The sequence below is a fragment of the Urocitellus parryii genome, chromosome 6, assembly GCF_045843805.1.
Source record: "Urocitellus parryii isolate mUroPar1 chromosome 6, mUroPar1.hap1, whole genome shotgun sequence".
In the NCBI taxonomy this organism is placed as follows: domain Eukaryota; kingdom Metazoa; phylum Chordata; class Mammalia; order Rodentia; family Sciuridae; genus Urocitellus; species Urocitellus parryii.
In genome coordinates, this window is record NC_135536.1 from 13,517,727 (window position 1) to 13,531,678 (window position 13,952).

General features: G+C 47.1%; 1 protein-coding gene across 2 annotated transcripts in view; it reads left to right on the forward strand.

Annotated features, from left to right (window-relative positions):
- Positions 1-1,811: 1,811 nt before the first annotated feature.
- The window catches only part of Fbln5 (fibulin 5), a 73,008-nt gene continuing 60,867 nt past the window's right edge, over positions 1,812-13,952 (forward strand). Inside the window, exons 1-4 of one of the 2 annotated variants that reach the window (XM_026394230.2) lie at positions 1,812-2,230; positions 6,041-6,098; positions 8,549-8,603; positions 11,457-11,711. In XM_026394230.2, the coding sequence (XP_026250015.1) occupies positions 2,214-2,230; positions 6,041-6,098; positions 8,549-8,603; positions 11,457-11,711 (385 nt within the window). In that variant the 5' untranslated portion in view covers positions 1,812-2,213. Of the gene's footprint in view, positions 2,231-2,634; positions 2,758-6,040; positions 6,099-8,548; positions 8,604-11,456; positions 11,712-13,952 lie in introns of those variants that run through there. The other variant, XM_026394229.2, reaches the window with a different exon arrangement.

Genomic DNA, 13,952 nt, shown 5'->3' on the forward strand with positions numbered 1-13,952 from the left:
GAAGGCACAGAGAAGGCCATCTGCAACCTGGAAGAAGGCCCTCACCAGAGCCAGACCATGCTGGTACGCTGATCTTGGACTTCAGCTTCCACAACTGTGAGAAATACGATTGTGGTTTAGACACCTAGTCCGGGTAATAATTATAGTACCTTGAGATGACTGAGAGAAACCATGCAACAGTTTCTCATGCACCTTTCAGGTGATATCTGGAGATATCTTTTCTGTATACCTATAAGCAAGAACTTACATATATATAAATTTTTATTTTGAAAATGGTGGCATGCTTTACATACAGTTCTATAACTCCCTTTTCCCGTATATCATGGTTTTATTTACTTTTTGCATATATGGTAGACTTGTACTTTTACATTAATGTATTAGATTGATCTATGTGGAGTTACTAATATTCTGCAGTTTTGACCCACAAAAGATATTGGAAATTCTTTAATATTAGCACATAAGAAGGCTCTTCCGTCTTTTTTTAAATATAAATAAGTCAACACACATAGGACTTCACAAATTCCAAGTCTACACACCCTCTATAAGCAGCACCCACACTGATAATTAGAACATTAGGAAGGCTCCTTTTGTCGTCGTCCCCCCTCCCCCACAACCTGACTTCACATCTTACATTAATGGAATCCGACAGTATGTAGTCTTATGTGTCTAGCTTTTTTAAAAAAATGATTGCACTTTATATTTATTATCCATTTTTGGAAATTCCTTATATTAACTCTATTGGTGTCTTACTAATGAGCCCGAGAGGTTTATTACCTTTTGCTGTTATAAACAGTGGGAGAGATGAACAATAAATCTTAAGTAATATTAGAAATTTCAAAACAGAGTAAATAGACACTCAACTTCCACAACTATCAATATTCTGCTGTTCTTGTTCAGTAGAATTCCATTTAATTCCCACATACAATGTCCTTTGAGAGGGCTAAACTAAATACGCAGACTTGGAAGGCCCAGTGGTATTAAGGAATATCTGTGTGACCGCGAGGAAGTTACCAAACCTCCATGATCCCCACTTCTAATGAAGTAGAGGAGATTCCTGCGGCGCAGAGTTGGGGTAGATGGAGAGGAGCTGTGTGCTTGCTGAATTGTAGTTAGGGTTTTGAGGAGTCCAGGAGAAAGTGGAGAGGAGTAAAAAGGACTTGGACCACCACCAGTCCACTTGTGTCTTTCCTAGAGTGTTCTTGGTTCAATTTCATTTAATGAAAAGGTCCCAAATTTCGAAAAAAAAAAAGGAAGAAAAAAATAGTTTGACACCTCCACTACAGGACTTGGGTGTTGTTCATCATCCCGCTTTCCCGCACTCCTCTTTTGCAAAACACCTTTCCACTTGTCAAAGTCACTTTCAAGCCAAGGGACACTTTAATTAAAGCCAGAAAATGCCAGAAAGAATCCAGGGACGAGGACCTGGATAAAACGGTGTCCTGGTTACCGTCGGAGCCTGAAGTGAGCATCCGCGGGATTCCAGCCTCCTCCTCTTCCCCACCCCCTCCCACCCTTCGCCCCAAACCTTGGCTTCCTAGATTCTGGTTTCCCCATCAATTCTACGTTTCTCGTCCCTGCAACTGCCAGTGTCGTGAGCGCAAGTCACTCTTGTCCCAGCGCGATCGCGTCCCCGAGGGTCCTGGTGCCACGCAGCCCAGCCGGGCGCGCCACCCCCTCCCGCGCGCGCCCCGCCCCGGGTGGGAAGCCGAGGCCTCCCCGGCCCACGCCCCTGCACTTGCCCGCCCATCGCCTCCAGCCGAGGTGCTCGCAGGCAGCCGAGTGCGGCCGGGACCGGGCTCTCCTCCCAGCGCCGAGCACTTGGCCCTGGCAGACGCCCCAAGATTGTTGTGAGGAGTCTAGCCAGTTGGTGAGCGCTGTAATCTGAACCAGCTGTGTCCAGACTGAGGCCCCATTTGCATTGTTTAACATACTTAGAAAATGAAGTGTTCATTTTTAACATTCCTCCTCCAATTGGTTTAATGCTGAATTACTGAAGAGGGCTAAGCGAAACCAGGTGCCTGCTCCGAGGGCTCTCCAGTGGCTCGCAGCACCCAGGCTGTCCCCCTGCCCTCTCCATCACTCGCTGGGCCCCTCTGGAATAAAATCCCCGCGAGCCCCTCCGGCCCAGCGCAGCCGCCGCGCAGAACTCCTCCGAGGGTCCCGCCTGGGAGCTTTCTCTCCCGCTTTGCCTCTTCTCCCCGCGCATCTTGGACATGCCAGGATTTAAAAGGTAAGGTTCTCGGCGCCGGGCTTTCTTTCTCCAGGGTCTGGAAACCTTACTAAAAACCTGATGGGTGGAAAATGGCTGTGGCGGAGATTCAGGCTGTGTCAGGGTATTGGAAAAGGCATTAGCCAGTGATGCAATGATATTGTTAATTATAAAAAGCTGCGCCTCTGTAATTTCCATCTTGAAGCCTTCGTTTGGGAGTGGGGACTTTCTCACAGTTTCAGAAGTCAGCCTCAGAGAGAGAGCTCTGCAGAAAGCTCAGTGCTTAATTTCTTCGTTCTTTTCTGTAAGGGCAGCAAATTGGTGCGCAGTTTTTTTTTTTTTTTAATATCCTATATATCTTTTAAACTTGGGAGAGCGATTCCTAGTTCCCTAGCCATTGCTTTGCTGCCTCGGCTGTTGGACAAGCAAAATCGACTGGCTGAACATCGCGGGCTGAATTTGCTCTATGTCTGTGTGGGATCCACAAAGGGCATGGGACCCAGAAGTTTTGAACCAATGAAAAGTGGGGACAGCAGACAGAGATACATGTAAGCAAATGTTTTGTTATTCTTTGCGGAAATTGCAATTCCAGTCAAGTAATCCTTAAGTCTTGCAGAACTTTATCTACATGACATCTGCACAGTGTTTCTCTGGCCAACTCTTGAAAACATAGCTGTTTTGCATAAATTAACCTTGTATGTGTGTGTGTTAGTGTGTGTGTTTGCATGCTGAAAACGAAGCTGTGATAATGTCATCCTGGCTTGGGACCAGCAGTTCAATGACAGGCAGTCCTGACATTCCCTTGGTCTCACAGCTTTCCTCATATTTTAGGATGGGGCACAAAATGGGTGGACCCACCTGATTTTTGAAAGTTCCTGGGACCAGTTTGGGCATTTATTCCTTTTCTCTTTCCAGCATTAACTGTGGTTAGTTCATTTTTTTTTTTTTTTTTGGCGTTTTCTAGGGTTTTTTCATGACAAGGTGCAGCTATTTGTGACGCTGTGGGAGCAGCAGTGCTTGGGTACTGTTTCATTTTGGAAACCCTCTTCATTAGCCTGGAGCTTATTTGGCCCCCAGGACCCAGCTGTGGCTCTTTGGTGTTGGACCTTCCTGGTGCTGCCTCCAGCCAAAGGGAATGGAGAGCAGGAGTAGGGGAGAGGCGGGGTTAGCACGCCTTTTCCACTAGCTCTTGAAGTTCACTGCATGCAGTCAGCCTGTTCTGTCTCCAACATAAACGAGACAGGATTTTATAACCACCCGAAAGGAAACTTCATGTGAAGAAACAGGAAAACATTGAAATTCATAATATACAGACTGGAAAATAAATTTGTTATTGTTCTTTCATTCCTTCCAGATATAAATCTGGCCATTGCAAATATCAAAAAGCCCTAGGATTTGGCTCTGTACTTTATAAGGTCAGAACTGTCTCCAGTGTTCTAGAACCTGGCTGACACAGGCTCTTAGGTGAAATAAAAATTTGTGGCTGCTCAGGATCTTTATTCTTTGGATTGGGGACAAGATGAAGGAAGTGGGCTTGCATTTAGTACCATATTGGGACTCTGTTCTTTTGGATGTCACCTTAACTCTGGCCGTCTGAGCACCCAGAGTTGCTGCTTCACATGAACCATATGTCGAGGATGTGGGTGAGCTTTGTAATCTATCCAGCACTCGTTCTGTTAAGGGAGGGATTACATAGTGGTGATGCACTTGGGCAGTAACAGATCACCAAATCCAGCCAGGTCCCAGGTCCACTGTCCTAGAAGATGGCTTCGAGATCAGTCCCTTAAGGAAGTCTTCCCTGACCTTCCCGCCCCTCTCCCAGCCTGGCTTCATGGCACCCAGTGCATATTTCTATCAGTGCTCTTACCAGTGGATTCCTGTAGATCCCCATCCAGCTCACCTGGGGAGCAACCAGGTCACAGTTTTGTAGCTCCTCTGCCTAGTGTGCTTGCTGCAGGCAGTAGTTGCTCAGACAAATCGCTATTCGAACAGAATAATGATAGTCCTTAATAAAGCTGTGCATTTGCATGGATTCTGTATTCCATGTAACCATTTGAAGTAGCCTGTTCAGTAGTGTTCTGAGCATTCACTATACCGTGCAGCCAGACTCCAGAACTCTTTTCATTTTGCAGGCTGAGACTCTACCCATTAGCAATAATTTCCTCTTTCCACTTCTCCTGGCCCCTGGCAACTACCATCCATCCTACTTTTCTCTATGCATTTGGCAACTCTAGGTACCTCATGTAAGTGGAATTGTATAGTATTTGTCTTTTTTTCTTAATGAGTGGCATATTTTGCTTAATGCCCTCAAGGTTTGCCTATGTTGTATTGTGTTTCAGAATTTCCTTCCCTTTTAAGTCTGAATAATATTCCCTTGTGTGTGCATGAATGTTCACATGTGTACACATGTATGTACACATACATATACCTATCTACATTTTGCTTAGCCATTCATCTGCCATGGACATTTGAATTGTGCCCACTTTTTGGCTATTATGAGTAATGCTGCTGTGAGCATCGGTGTGCAAGTGTCTGTTGAATCCTTGCTTTTAGTTCTTTTGCGTGTGTACCCAGGAGTAGAGTTGCTGCATAATGTGGTAGTTTTTGTTTAATTTGGGGTAGAACTATCACACTCTTTTCCACAGTGGCTGCACCATTTCTCCAACACTGCACAGGGTTTCACTTTCCCTATATTCTTGCTCTCACTTGTTATTTTTAGTTGTTTTTTTTTTCCTAATAATCATCTTAATAGATGTGAAATGATACAGACAAGTTTTGGGGGGTTTTTGTTTGTTTGTTTGTTTGTACTAGGGATTGAACTCAGGGATATTTAACCATTGAGTAACATTCCCAACCCTTTTTATTTTTTAATTTGAGAAGGGACTTGCTAAGTTTCTTAGGGCCTCGCTAAATTGCTGAGGTTGCCTTTGAACTTGTGGTTCTCCTGCTTCAGCCTCCTGAATACCTGGGATTACAGGCATGTGCCACTGCACCCAGCTCAGACTTTTAAACCACATTGGTGATCGCAGTTTTATCAGAAAAAAGCTTGTGGACTAGAGATGTAGCTCAGTAGCCCGTGCAAGGCCCTGGGTTCAAGCCCCAGCACTGTAAAAAGAAAAAAAAAAGAAAGAAAGAAGGAAAGAAAAAAGCAAAGCTTGGGAGTGATGAAGGGTCAGATTGCAGGTAGGCACTGAAGTTTTTGTGGCTTGTGGGCGACAGCATTGACCTGACCCGTGGTTTCTGAGCTCTTCCCCTTTGTCCTCCAGTCCTTCTTCCGCGGGGGCCTGCTGGTGTGGCAATTCCTGCAGCTCACACTGTGGGGCTGGCACTGGGGGACTGGGTCATCAAGCCATCTGTTGACCAGGGGGATTCTTATGTGTGTGGACCAAAGGCTCAAAGCTGTGATTAGGTGACTTCTGTGACCCCTTTCTTTAGTGGAACTCAAAGTGCCTCGCGTTCTCACTTTGCTCTCCTTCCGTTGTGGTCTGTGGGCATCAGCAAAACTCTATTAAGAAAGTGTGATCTAGGGACAGTAGGAAAGCGCTTGCCTAGCATATACAAGACCCTGGGTTCCATCTCCAGCACCTCACACGCAATAACAGTGTGACCAACTTATTATCCTGATACACGAAGCAAGTGGAGGAGGCCAACTTCTATTTGGGGTGGTTAGGGTATCTGGAAGCCTCCTTGGCCTCTCCAGAGTGTGTCCCTTCTCCCCCATATGAGCACTTGGAGAAGTCACCATCATAACATCAGGGGAGTGGGAGACCCACAGTCCCTTCGGACCCATTTATATCTTGGGATTTACATGCAGTTTCTCTCCTTCCATAGGATACTCACTGTTACCATCCTCCTGGCTCTCTGTCTTCCATGTCCTGGGAATGCACAGGTAAGATTTTTTTTTTTAAAGTTATCCAGATATGTATTAAAAAAATCTAGGATGAGGGAGTCCAGTCATGCATTTTAGAATCCTGGACGAAGGTGGTGGGAGAGAGTTTTCACTGACCTAATTGGAGCTCTTCACTGTATTGAGATTGTAGCTGGGACCCAGAGAAGCTGCCATTGGCCCCAGGAATCAGTTTCTAAGAGGCAGGGCTGGGATTAGAGCTCAGAATCCTGACTCCCAGTCTAAGAATTGGATCGTCTCAATTATAACCCTCAGAGAGCCTCCTTATCTTCCATGCCAAAACCTACAATGGGCCCTAGTGCTTCAGGAGGATTGTGCCCTGGGGGTCCCACCTGCAGCCTGAGGATCCGCATGTGCCTCCATTTTTGCATCCTCCTGGGGGAGGCTAGAGGAGGAGTGGAGGTTAAGCACAGTGTTATCCCCACGTGCAGTGTTAGGTGATTCAGCCCCAAACCTGGGAGAGCACCCTTTTGCTGGACCCCTCATTCCCTGGGAGGAATGAGGAGCGGGCAGGTGAGTGTAGGTCAGGGTGAGGGGCCGGGAGAAGTCATGGGAGGGAAAGACCCAGGTGTGTCAGCCCTTGAGCAATGTGAGCAGATCCCTTTTAAAAACTCAGAGTTGCCCTTGTGTCTCTGGCTCAGGAAAAAAACGAGAGAAGCCCCCATCTGGAAGCAGTGCAGAGGGGCTGCGGGCAGGGAGGACAATATTTTTCCCTTTCATATTCATATTTGAAGCAGGGCTAGGTGTGTAGCTCAGTGGTAAAGTGCTTGCCTCAAATGCACCACAAACAAAAAGAGAAGTTTTTTTTGCACCAACAAAAAAGAAGAATTTGAATTGGGTTCACTGGGGATGAGGAGGGTCTTGGGGAAAAGTACAAAGAATTTTAAATCTCGAAGGGACCTTGGAGTCTTCTAATGCAGCCTCGTGGGGCATAGATGGAGACACGTAGGCCCAGAGAGGACAGTAATCACAGGACTCTATTTACTATGGCTTAGGAACTTTTCATACATTAAAATATTTACTCTTTACGAACGCTTGGAAGTAAGTAGGATCATTCTCATTTTCCAGATGCGGAAAGTGGGGCACAGAAAATTTGTGCAGCGAGTTGGGTCTAGAGTGAGGATTTGAAGCTGCGTAGAACAGCAGGGTTGAGCCCCTCAGCGCTGAGCTGAGAGCAGGCTGGAACCCCGGCTCCCGAGCTCCCTAGCACAGCCTCCTGGCTCTTCTGTTCTACTTCCTTTGATCTGAGGCCTTGGGACACCTAACTCTCCAGGAGCGTAGGCCAAACCCATCACCCACAAGTCAACTACAGCTCAGGGAAGCCCGACCCCTGAAACTGGAGGGCAGGCCTGGGGTGGGAGCTCCCACAGTCAAACTCTTGCCCCCTTGGTTTTATCCCTATAAAATATCAGGCTTTGGGGGTTTCCTGCAGGACCCTCTGACTCTCTGCCCCAATCCTTTTTTGTTTGTTTGTTTTCCAAGTGCATAAAGTTGTAGCTCAAGTTGTATATCAAACCCACGACCCTCGGGGATTGTAGAGCTGTATTTCTTTCTAGTAGCATTGATGTGTATAATTCCTTTGCTGAGACTGAAATGGAGGAATTCTCCCTACCCTACTTTTCTTAGAAAATGGATCACATTTGCCATGTCGCTTTTATTATCTATCTGTCCAGGACTGAGAATTAGGAAGAGGATTTCACAGGTGACAAAGAATTTATATTGGACTCTGGGACGTAGAGGTTAAACAGCACCTAAAAAAAGAGTTGTTGCCCTTAAAAAACAATTTGAGTCCTGTCCAGGAAGGGGGTGAAGGCAGGGCATGCTGTCTCACACATATCAGATGTGAGCTTTATTGCTCTTCATAGCTAGAGCATCGAAAAGCCCAGGGACTATCTGCTAAAAGTGGGGGTTATGAAGAGATGGTGCAGGGAGTTTAAAAATAAAGCTAAGTATAGGGTGGTCACACCTGTAATCCCAGCGACTCTGGAGGCTGAGGCAGGTTAGCTAAATCAAGGCCAGCCTCAGCAGCTTAGTGAGACCCTGTCTCAGAATAAAATATAAAAAGAACTGGGGGTAGAGCTTGTGGCCAAGTGCTCCCAAGTTCAATCTCTGGTCCAAAAAAAAAAAAAAAAGCAATGTTAAAATATAAAATGATTATAAGTGGTTATGATGCAGGTGTTGGTGTCGTGAATGTCTTTCTTCTTAGATCCATTTCCCAAACACTCTGCAATGCATCTTTTTCATAGTTAAAAAAAAAAAAAAGTGAGGGGCTGGGGTTGTGGCTCGGTGGTAGAGCACTTGCCTAGCATGTGTGAGGCCCTGGGTTCGATTCTCAGCACCGCAGATAAACAAACAAATAAATAAATAAAAGTTCATCAATAACTAAAGAAAAAAGGAATGAAATGACTTTGTCTGTTTCTTCTTTCCTGCAGCAGCAGCAGTGCACCAACGGCTTTGACCTGGATCGCCAGACAGGACAGTGTTTAGGTAGGTGTCACTGCAGACCCCTCACCCGGGTGGGAACCTTTGTAACAGATCAATTGCAGGCCTGTTTTCTTTCTCAGATGTTGTTGGCAATTGTCTAACCTTTGTTTGCCTTGCCATGGAAGAACACAGTGACAGGAAATGATGGAGGTCAACGACGCCCTTTTATTAATTGCTTTCTTGGTGTCCAGCCCCGGTGGAGCACTGTGAGAGCTCAAAGAACTGGGCTCTGTCCTCTGAGAGCTTTCCACCCATCTTGGTTTCCCAGGGCAGCGGTATTGAGGGATCACCACGGTGGCTGCTAAGATTGCAAAAATTTATGATCTCAGCGTTCCACCTGGGAAAAGGCCAACATTGGTCTACTGGGCTACAAAGTACCACCAGGTACACCTAGGGCTCAAGGGATTCCCTATTTCCTTGCTCATGAGGTTGTTGGCAGGATTCACTTTCTTGTGGTTGTAGGATGGAGGTATTGCTTCCTGGCTGGCTGTTAGCTGAGGGCCTTTGTGGCTTCTAGAAGCTGCCCTGACTCCTTGGCTTGTGGCTCCCTCCTGCATCCTCAAAGTCAGCACGTGGCATCCACTGCCTCTCATTCTGCTGCCTTTTCTGTTATAGCATCTCTCTGATCAGTTCCTCTGCCTTTTCTTCTACTTTCAAGAATTCATGTGATTCCACTGGGTCCCCCATAATCCAGGATAAGCTCCCCATCGGCAGGTTAGCTGATTAGCGATCTTAATTCCATCTGCTGCTTTAATTCCCGTTTGCCACATAACCTAGCACATTCCCAGGTTCCAAGGATTAGGACGAGGCCCTTCCAGGGGATGCTTCTTTAGCAGACCGTCTAGTGTCTCGACAGTCTAGACAGACACTGAGAACATTGAGATAGGTTAGTGGAATAAAATAGTGAGATAGGTTATGGAGACAAAAACAACGGACCATGCGAAAGAAGAGGAGAGGGTGACTCTCTGTGTGTGGCTCACAAAGAGTGGTGGAGTCCCATGGGAAATGGGTATTGATGGGTGAATAGGATCTGCGAGATGGCATTCCAGGGGGAAGGAGCAGCTTAAGACAGGGCCTGGGTGGGAAGGACATTCCCAGTGTAGAACAGCGTGCTGAGGATGGAGAGCAGGCTACATGAGAAGAGTAAGGCAGCCCCTGTCCTGCCTTTCCCCTACCATGTGCAGTGTTTGGCTTATATTTGACTTGGCCAAATCGTGTGTCTTCCCTGAGCTCACATTGGATAACCAGTGCACAGCTTGAAAGAGGTTGAGGATGGAGGAATAAAACCTGCCATGGGAAATCTAGGCTTATACTTGGATTTAAAGAGCCACACTTGGATTTAACGGTGTTCCAAGGGACAAAGAGGGAGCAGCAGCCCTCTTTTAGAGCCCCCCTGTTTTAACTGTTGCATGCTGAGCCTCAGCATTCCCCCTCCTGAGGTGAGAGTTGGCACAGGATTCTCAGGTGGGATGGTGGGGCAAGCTGTCAGAATCCAGCCTCTGGTCCCATGTGGAGCAGATTCCAAAGCTGGTGACAGGGCCCAGCCTGTGGAAGCAGAGTCCAGGTATTCCCTGGCCTCTCCATAGTAAGGCTGATTTAAGAAAACCCTCTCTCCCTTTCTAGGAATGGCAAGCTGAGCACCAGCCTGGCTGGGAGTGGGCCCTGTTTACTGCACAGTGGGAGCTGACTTCAACATAAGGCTGGGCTTGGGTACAGTGACTCATGCCTGTAATCCCAGCAACTTGGGAGGCTGGGGCAGGAGGGTCACAAGTTCAAAGCCAGCCTTAGCAACTTAGTGAGGCCCTAAGCAACTTAGAAAACCCTGTCTCTAAATAAAAAATAAAAAGGGCTGGGAATGTGGCTCAGTGGTTAAGCACCTCTGGGTTCAATCCCTGGGATAAATAAATAAATAAATAAATAAATAAATAAATAAATAAAAACAAGACTCAGCTTTCTTGGCCTGTCACAAGCTCTCAGCCAAGACTTGTCTTTCTTTTTATTTTTGTTACTAATGTGCTGAGTCTGGCCTTGAGCTTAGGATCCTCCATCCTCAGCCTCCGGAGTTCCTGGGATTATAGGTGTGCTCCACTACACCTGGAGTCAAGCCTGGTCCTTCTTCATGCAAACCTCTTTCTCTCCTGCTTGTCTGTTATGTGGAATAGAAGTGGGGACAATTCACTGGCTTATCCCCATGATTTCAGAGTGTAATGTTTGCTGACGAGATTACCTAACATGTTTTTACATCCACAGATAAACACTATTCTAATGGTTATATTTTTACTTTTACTGTTACCTTCTTCTTTTTTAAAAATATTTTTTAGATGTTTATGGACTTTATTTTTATTCATTTTTTTATTTGTGGTGCTAAGAATTGAACCCAGTGCCTCACATGCTAGGCAAGCTCTCTACCACTGAGCCACAACCCCAGTCCTTTACTATTACCTTCTGTTTGTGTTAATTGAGAGAGTTTTTTTTATTTCTGTAAGCATGTAGAATTTTAAAAAGAAATTTGAGTTTCAAATGGGGGTTCATTTAAAGGAAAGTCTGAAGACAGTGCTAGTATAGGTTTTTGTGGATATGGTTGAAATCATGATCTGATTCAATCCAGCCAGCAATTGGGAGCACGTGCCTGCAAAGAGAGCTGGGGAGATATGTCTGGGTTTTTTTTTGCATCAAGCTTGGTACAAAGCTGTGCTTAAATACGCACTGTGAGGACTGAGGATGTAGCTCAGAGGTAGAGCGTTTGCTTAGCATGTAGGAGGCCCTGAATTCAATCCCCAGCAATGCAAAACATCAAACAAAAATTCCACTGTGGAGGGGGGTTACTAATGCTTGGCCTTTCTGTGGCCTTTGCAGATATTGATGAATGCCGGACCATCCCCGAGGCCTGCCGAGGCGACATGATGTGTGTCAACCAGAATGGCGGGTATTTATGTATCCCCCGAACAAACCCGGTGTACCGAGGGCCCTACTCGAATCCCTATTCGACCCCCTACTCGGGTCCATACCCAGCGGCTGCCCCACCGGTATCAGCTTCAAACTACCCCACGATTTCGAGGCCTCTCGTGTGCCGCTTTGGATACCAGATGGACGAAGGCAACCAGTGTGTGGGTGAGTGGTCGCGTCTCTCCGTCGCGCTTTCCTGAAGGCACCGTCTGCCTGCAGTGAGTCCATCCCGGGGGCATTGGCCACCACGCAATGTGCTGGTACAACAGTGGCCTGTTCCACAGACCCGGCTTATTCCAGCAGCCTGTGTCTCTGGGTCCTCTCCCTGGGAAGCTCAGCCTGGCTGGCTTCACGGTTTTCCAGAGAGCCGGTTTCTTTTTTCTTTTTCCTTTCTTCCTTCCTCCCTTCCTTCCTATTTCCTATATATTTTAAGGTCAAGCTCATATTTTCTCAACTAAATAACAAATATATTTGTTCGACCTTAGTAAGTGAATCCCAGAGAGTTCTAGAAAGGGCCAGAACTCTGATGGACTCCTACAATAGAAGTCCTGAGGGACAACACAGCACCTGTTCTGGGAAGAAAGTGGGTTCCTTGGGTGGCACCAAGGTTCCTGTGGCCTGAGGAAGCCTCACTAATGGGAACTCTGGGTGGAAGTGGACACGTATGCCAGGAGCCCCAGGGGAGTTGGCCAGGGTGTGACCAGTGCCCCACAGAGTCTCAGGTGTGTTGGTCAGTGCGGCCTTGGAGGAGTTACCTGGGATGCTTCCTGGTCTCCTTGGCTGTGGTCAGTCTAAAACCTTGTAACTTCCTCGGGCTTTGGGAGGTGGACTGTAGTGAAGGCTCCAACTTGTTGGATCATGCACTCATCTGCCACTTCTTTTTGACCCTGGACCCCTGTTATAGGCACATTTATAAATGACAGACATACTTGTTATACCGTATGGTTTGAGAACTAGAAAGCACATGCAAGACATAGAACACATAAAAGAATGTGATAAAAATAAATGTGAGTTGAACTTCTAATAGTTCCTCCCCATGCCCTCAAACTGTGGGTAATCATTAGTCTCTTTCATGAGATCTGTGTTGGTTTCAGGGCTCTGGAGGGTTGGGCTGAGCCCAATCATTAGACTGTGTTGATGAATTTATAATGTCCTCAGTGTGCCCATGTGAATGACCGTGCGTGGCCATTTGAATACATGTAAGTATTGTGCAAACAAGCACCCTTCAGAGCTCCAAGGGAAAATTAAATGTACCTGAACCCTAACTTCTGCATTCTTACTGGTCTCCAAGGGCATGGTGTGTGAGAGAGAGGGCAGAGGTGCAGGTGGAGGGGAGAGGGAGGTGAGCTTGACCTTGAGGAGTCGAGTGTGTGAAGGGCAGGAGTGTGGGGACATGGTCAGCTGGCACTCTTCAGCCTTGGTGGAGAAGGTGGCTCCATACTTAGTTCCAACATGCAACAGAGCAAGAGACCATCCTAACCGGAAGGGACTTTTCAACAACCTTTAATTCCAGTCTCTCAGTTTTATGGGAAGACGAACATGGACTCCAGCAAGTTAGAACGTGAGTCCAGCTGCTCTGACCACCAGTCTGCAGCTTCCTGACTAGATGATAGGATCTTTCCCATCGGTGGAAAAGAAATGGTCTCAAAGACAAGCAGAGAGAGACAGTGTGGGAGGGGATGCTGCTCTTCCAGAAGGACGTCACTGGGGCCACATCTGCAGAGTCACCAGCCCCTGCATGTGTGCAGGTGGAGGAGAGGAAGCTGGGGCTGACACTTTCTGGACACTCTAGCTTTGGGGGTGGTCGTGGGGCAGGCAGTTCTGGTTTATGTGTTGGGCCATCCCACCAACCTGTTTTCTGTCCTGGGGTTCTCAGGAATATCCGCCTGCCTCCCACACACCTCCTCCCAGGGTTCCAAGGCCCCGGACAATGAGCACGTGGCTGGGCCACCTATTCATCTCCTGGTCCCTGTGACGTCATACCATTGGTGGCTCGGAACCTGTCACACGGGAGATGCAGAGCCTTCATAATGGCCCTTTTGTAAGAAGAATACAATCTAGGAACCCTAGTGAGGACTGGCACCAGGCCCATCCATTTCCAGAAAGTTCAGCATTATGTATTCATCAGTCCCGAGTTCTTTCTGACTTCCCTGCACTCCACCCCACGGTTTCCTGGTTTACAGAGGGCTTTCAAACCGGCCCACTGAGGTCCCTCTGAGCATTGTAAGAGGTGGTGTCAGGGGGCCAAGAGCCTGAGAAGGGTGGGAAGGAAAGTTCTCTCTATCGGCTCTTCCTTCCAGGACTGGATGGGAGAGAGGAGGCCTGGGAACAGGCTGGAAGATGAAAGGAGATTGTGGGGGAAAGACAACGAGGGTTGTCCAGAATTGTCACTGTCCAGAGAGAGAA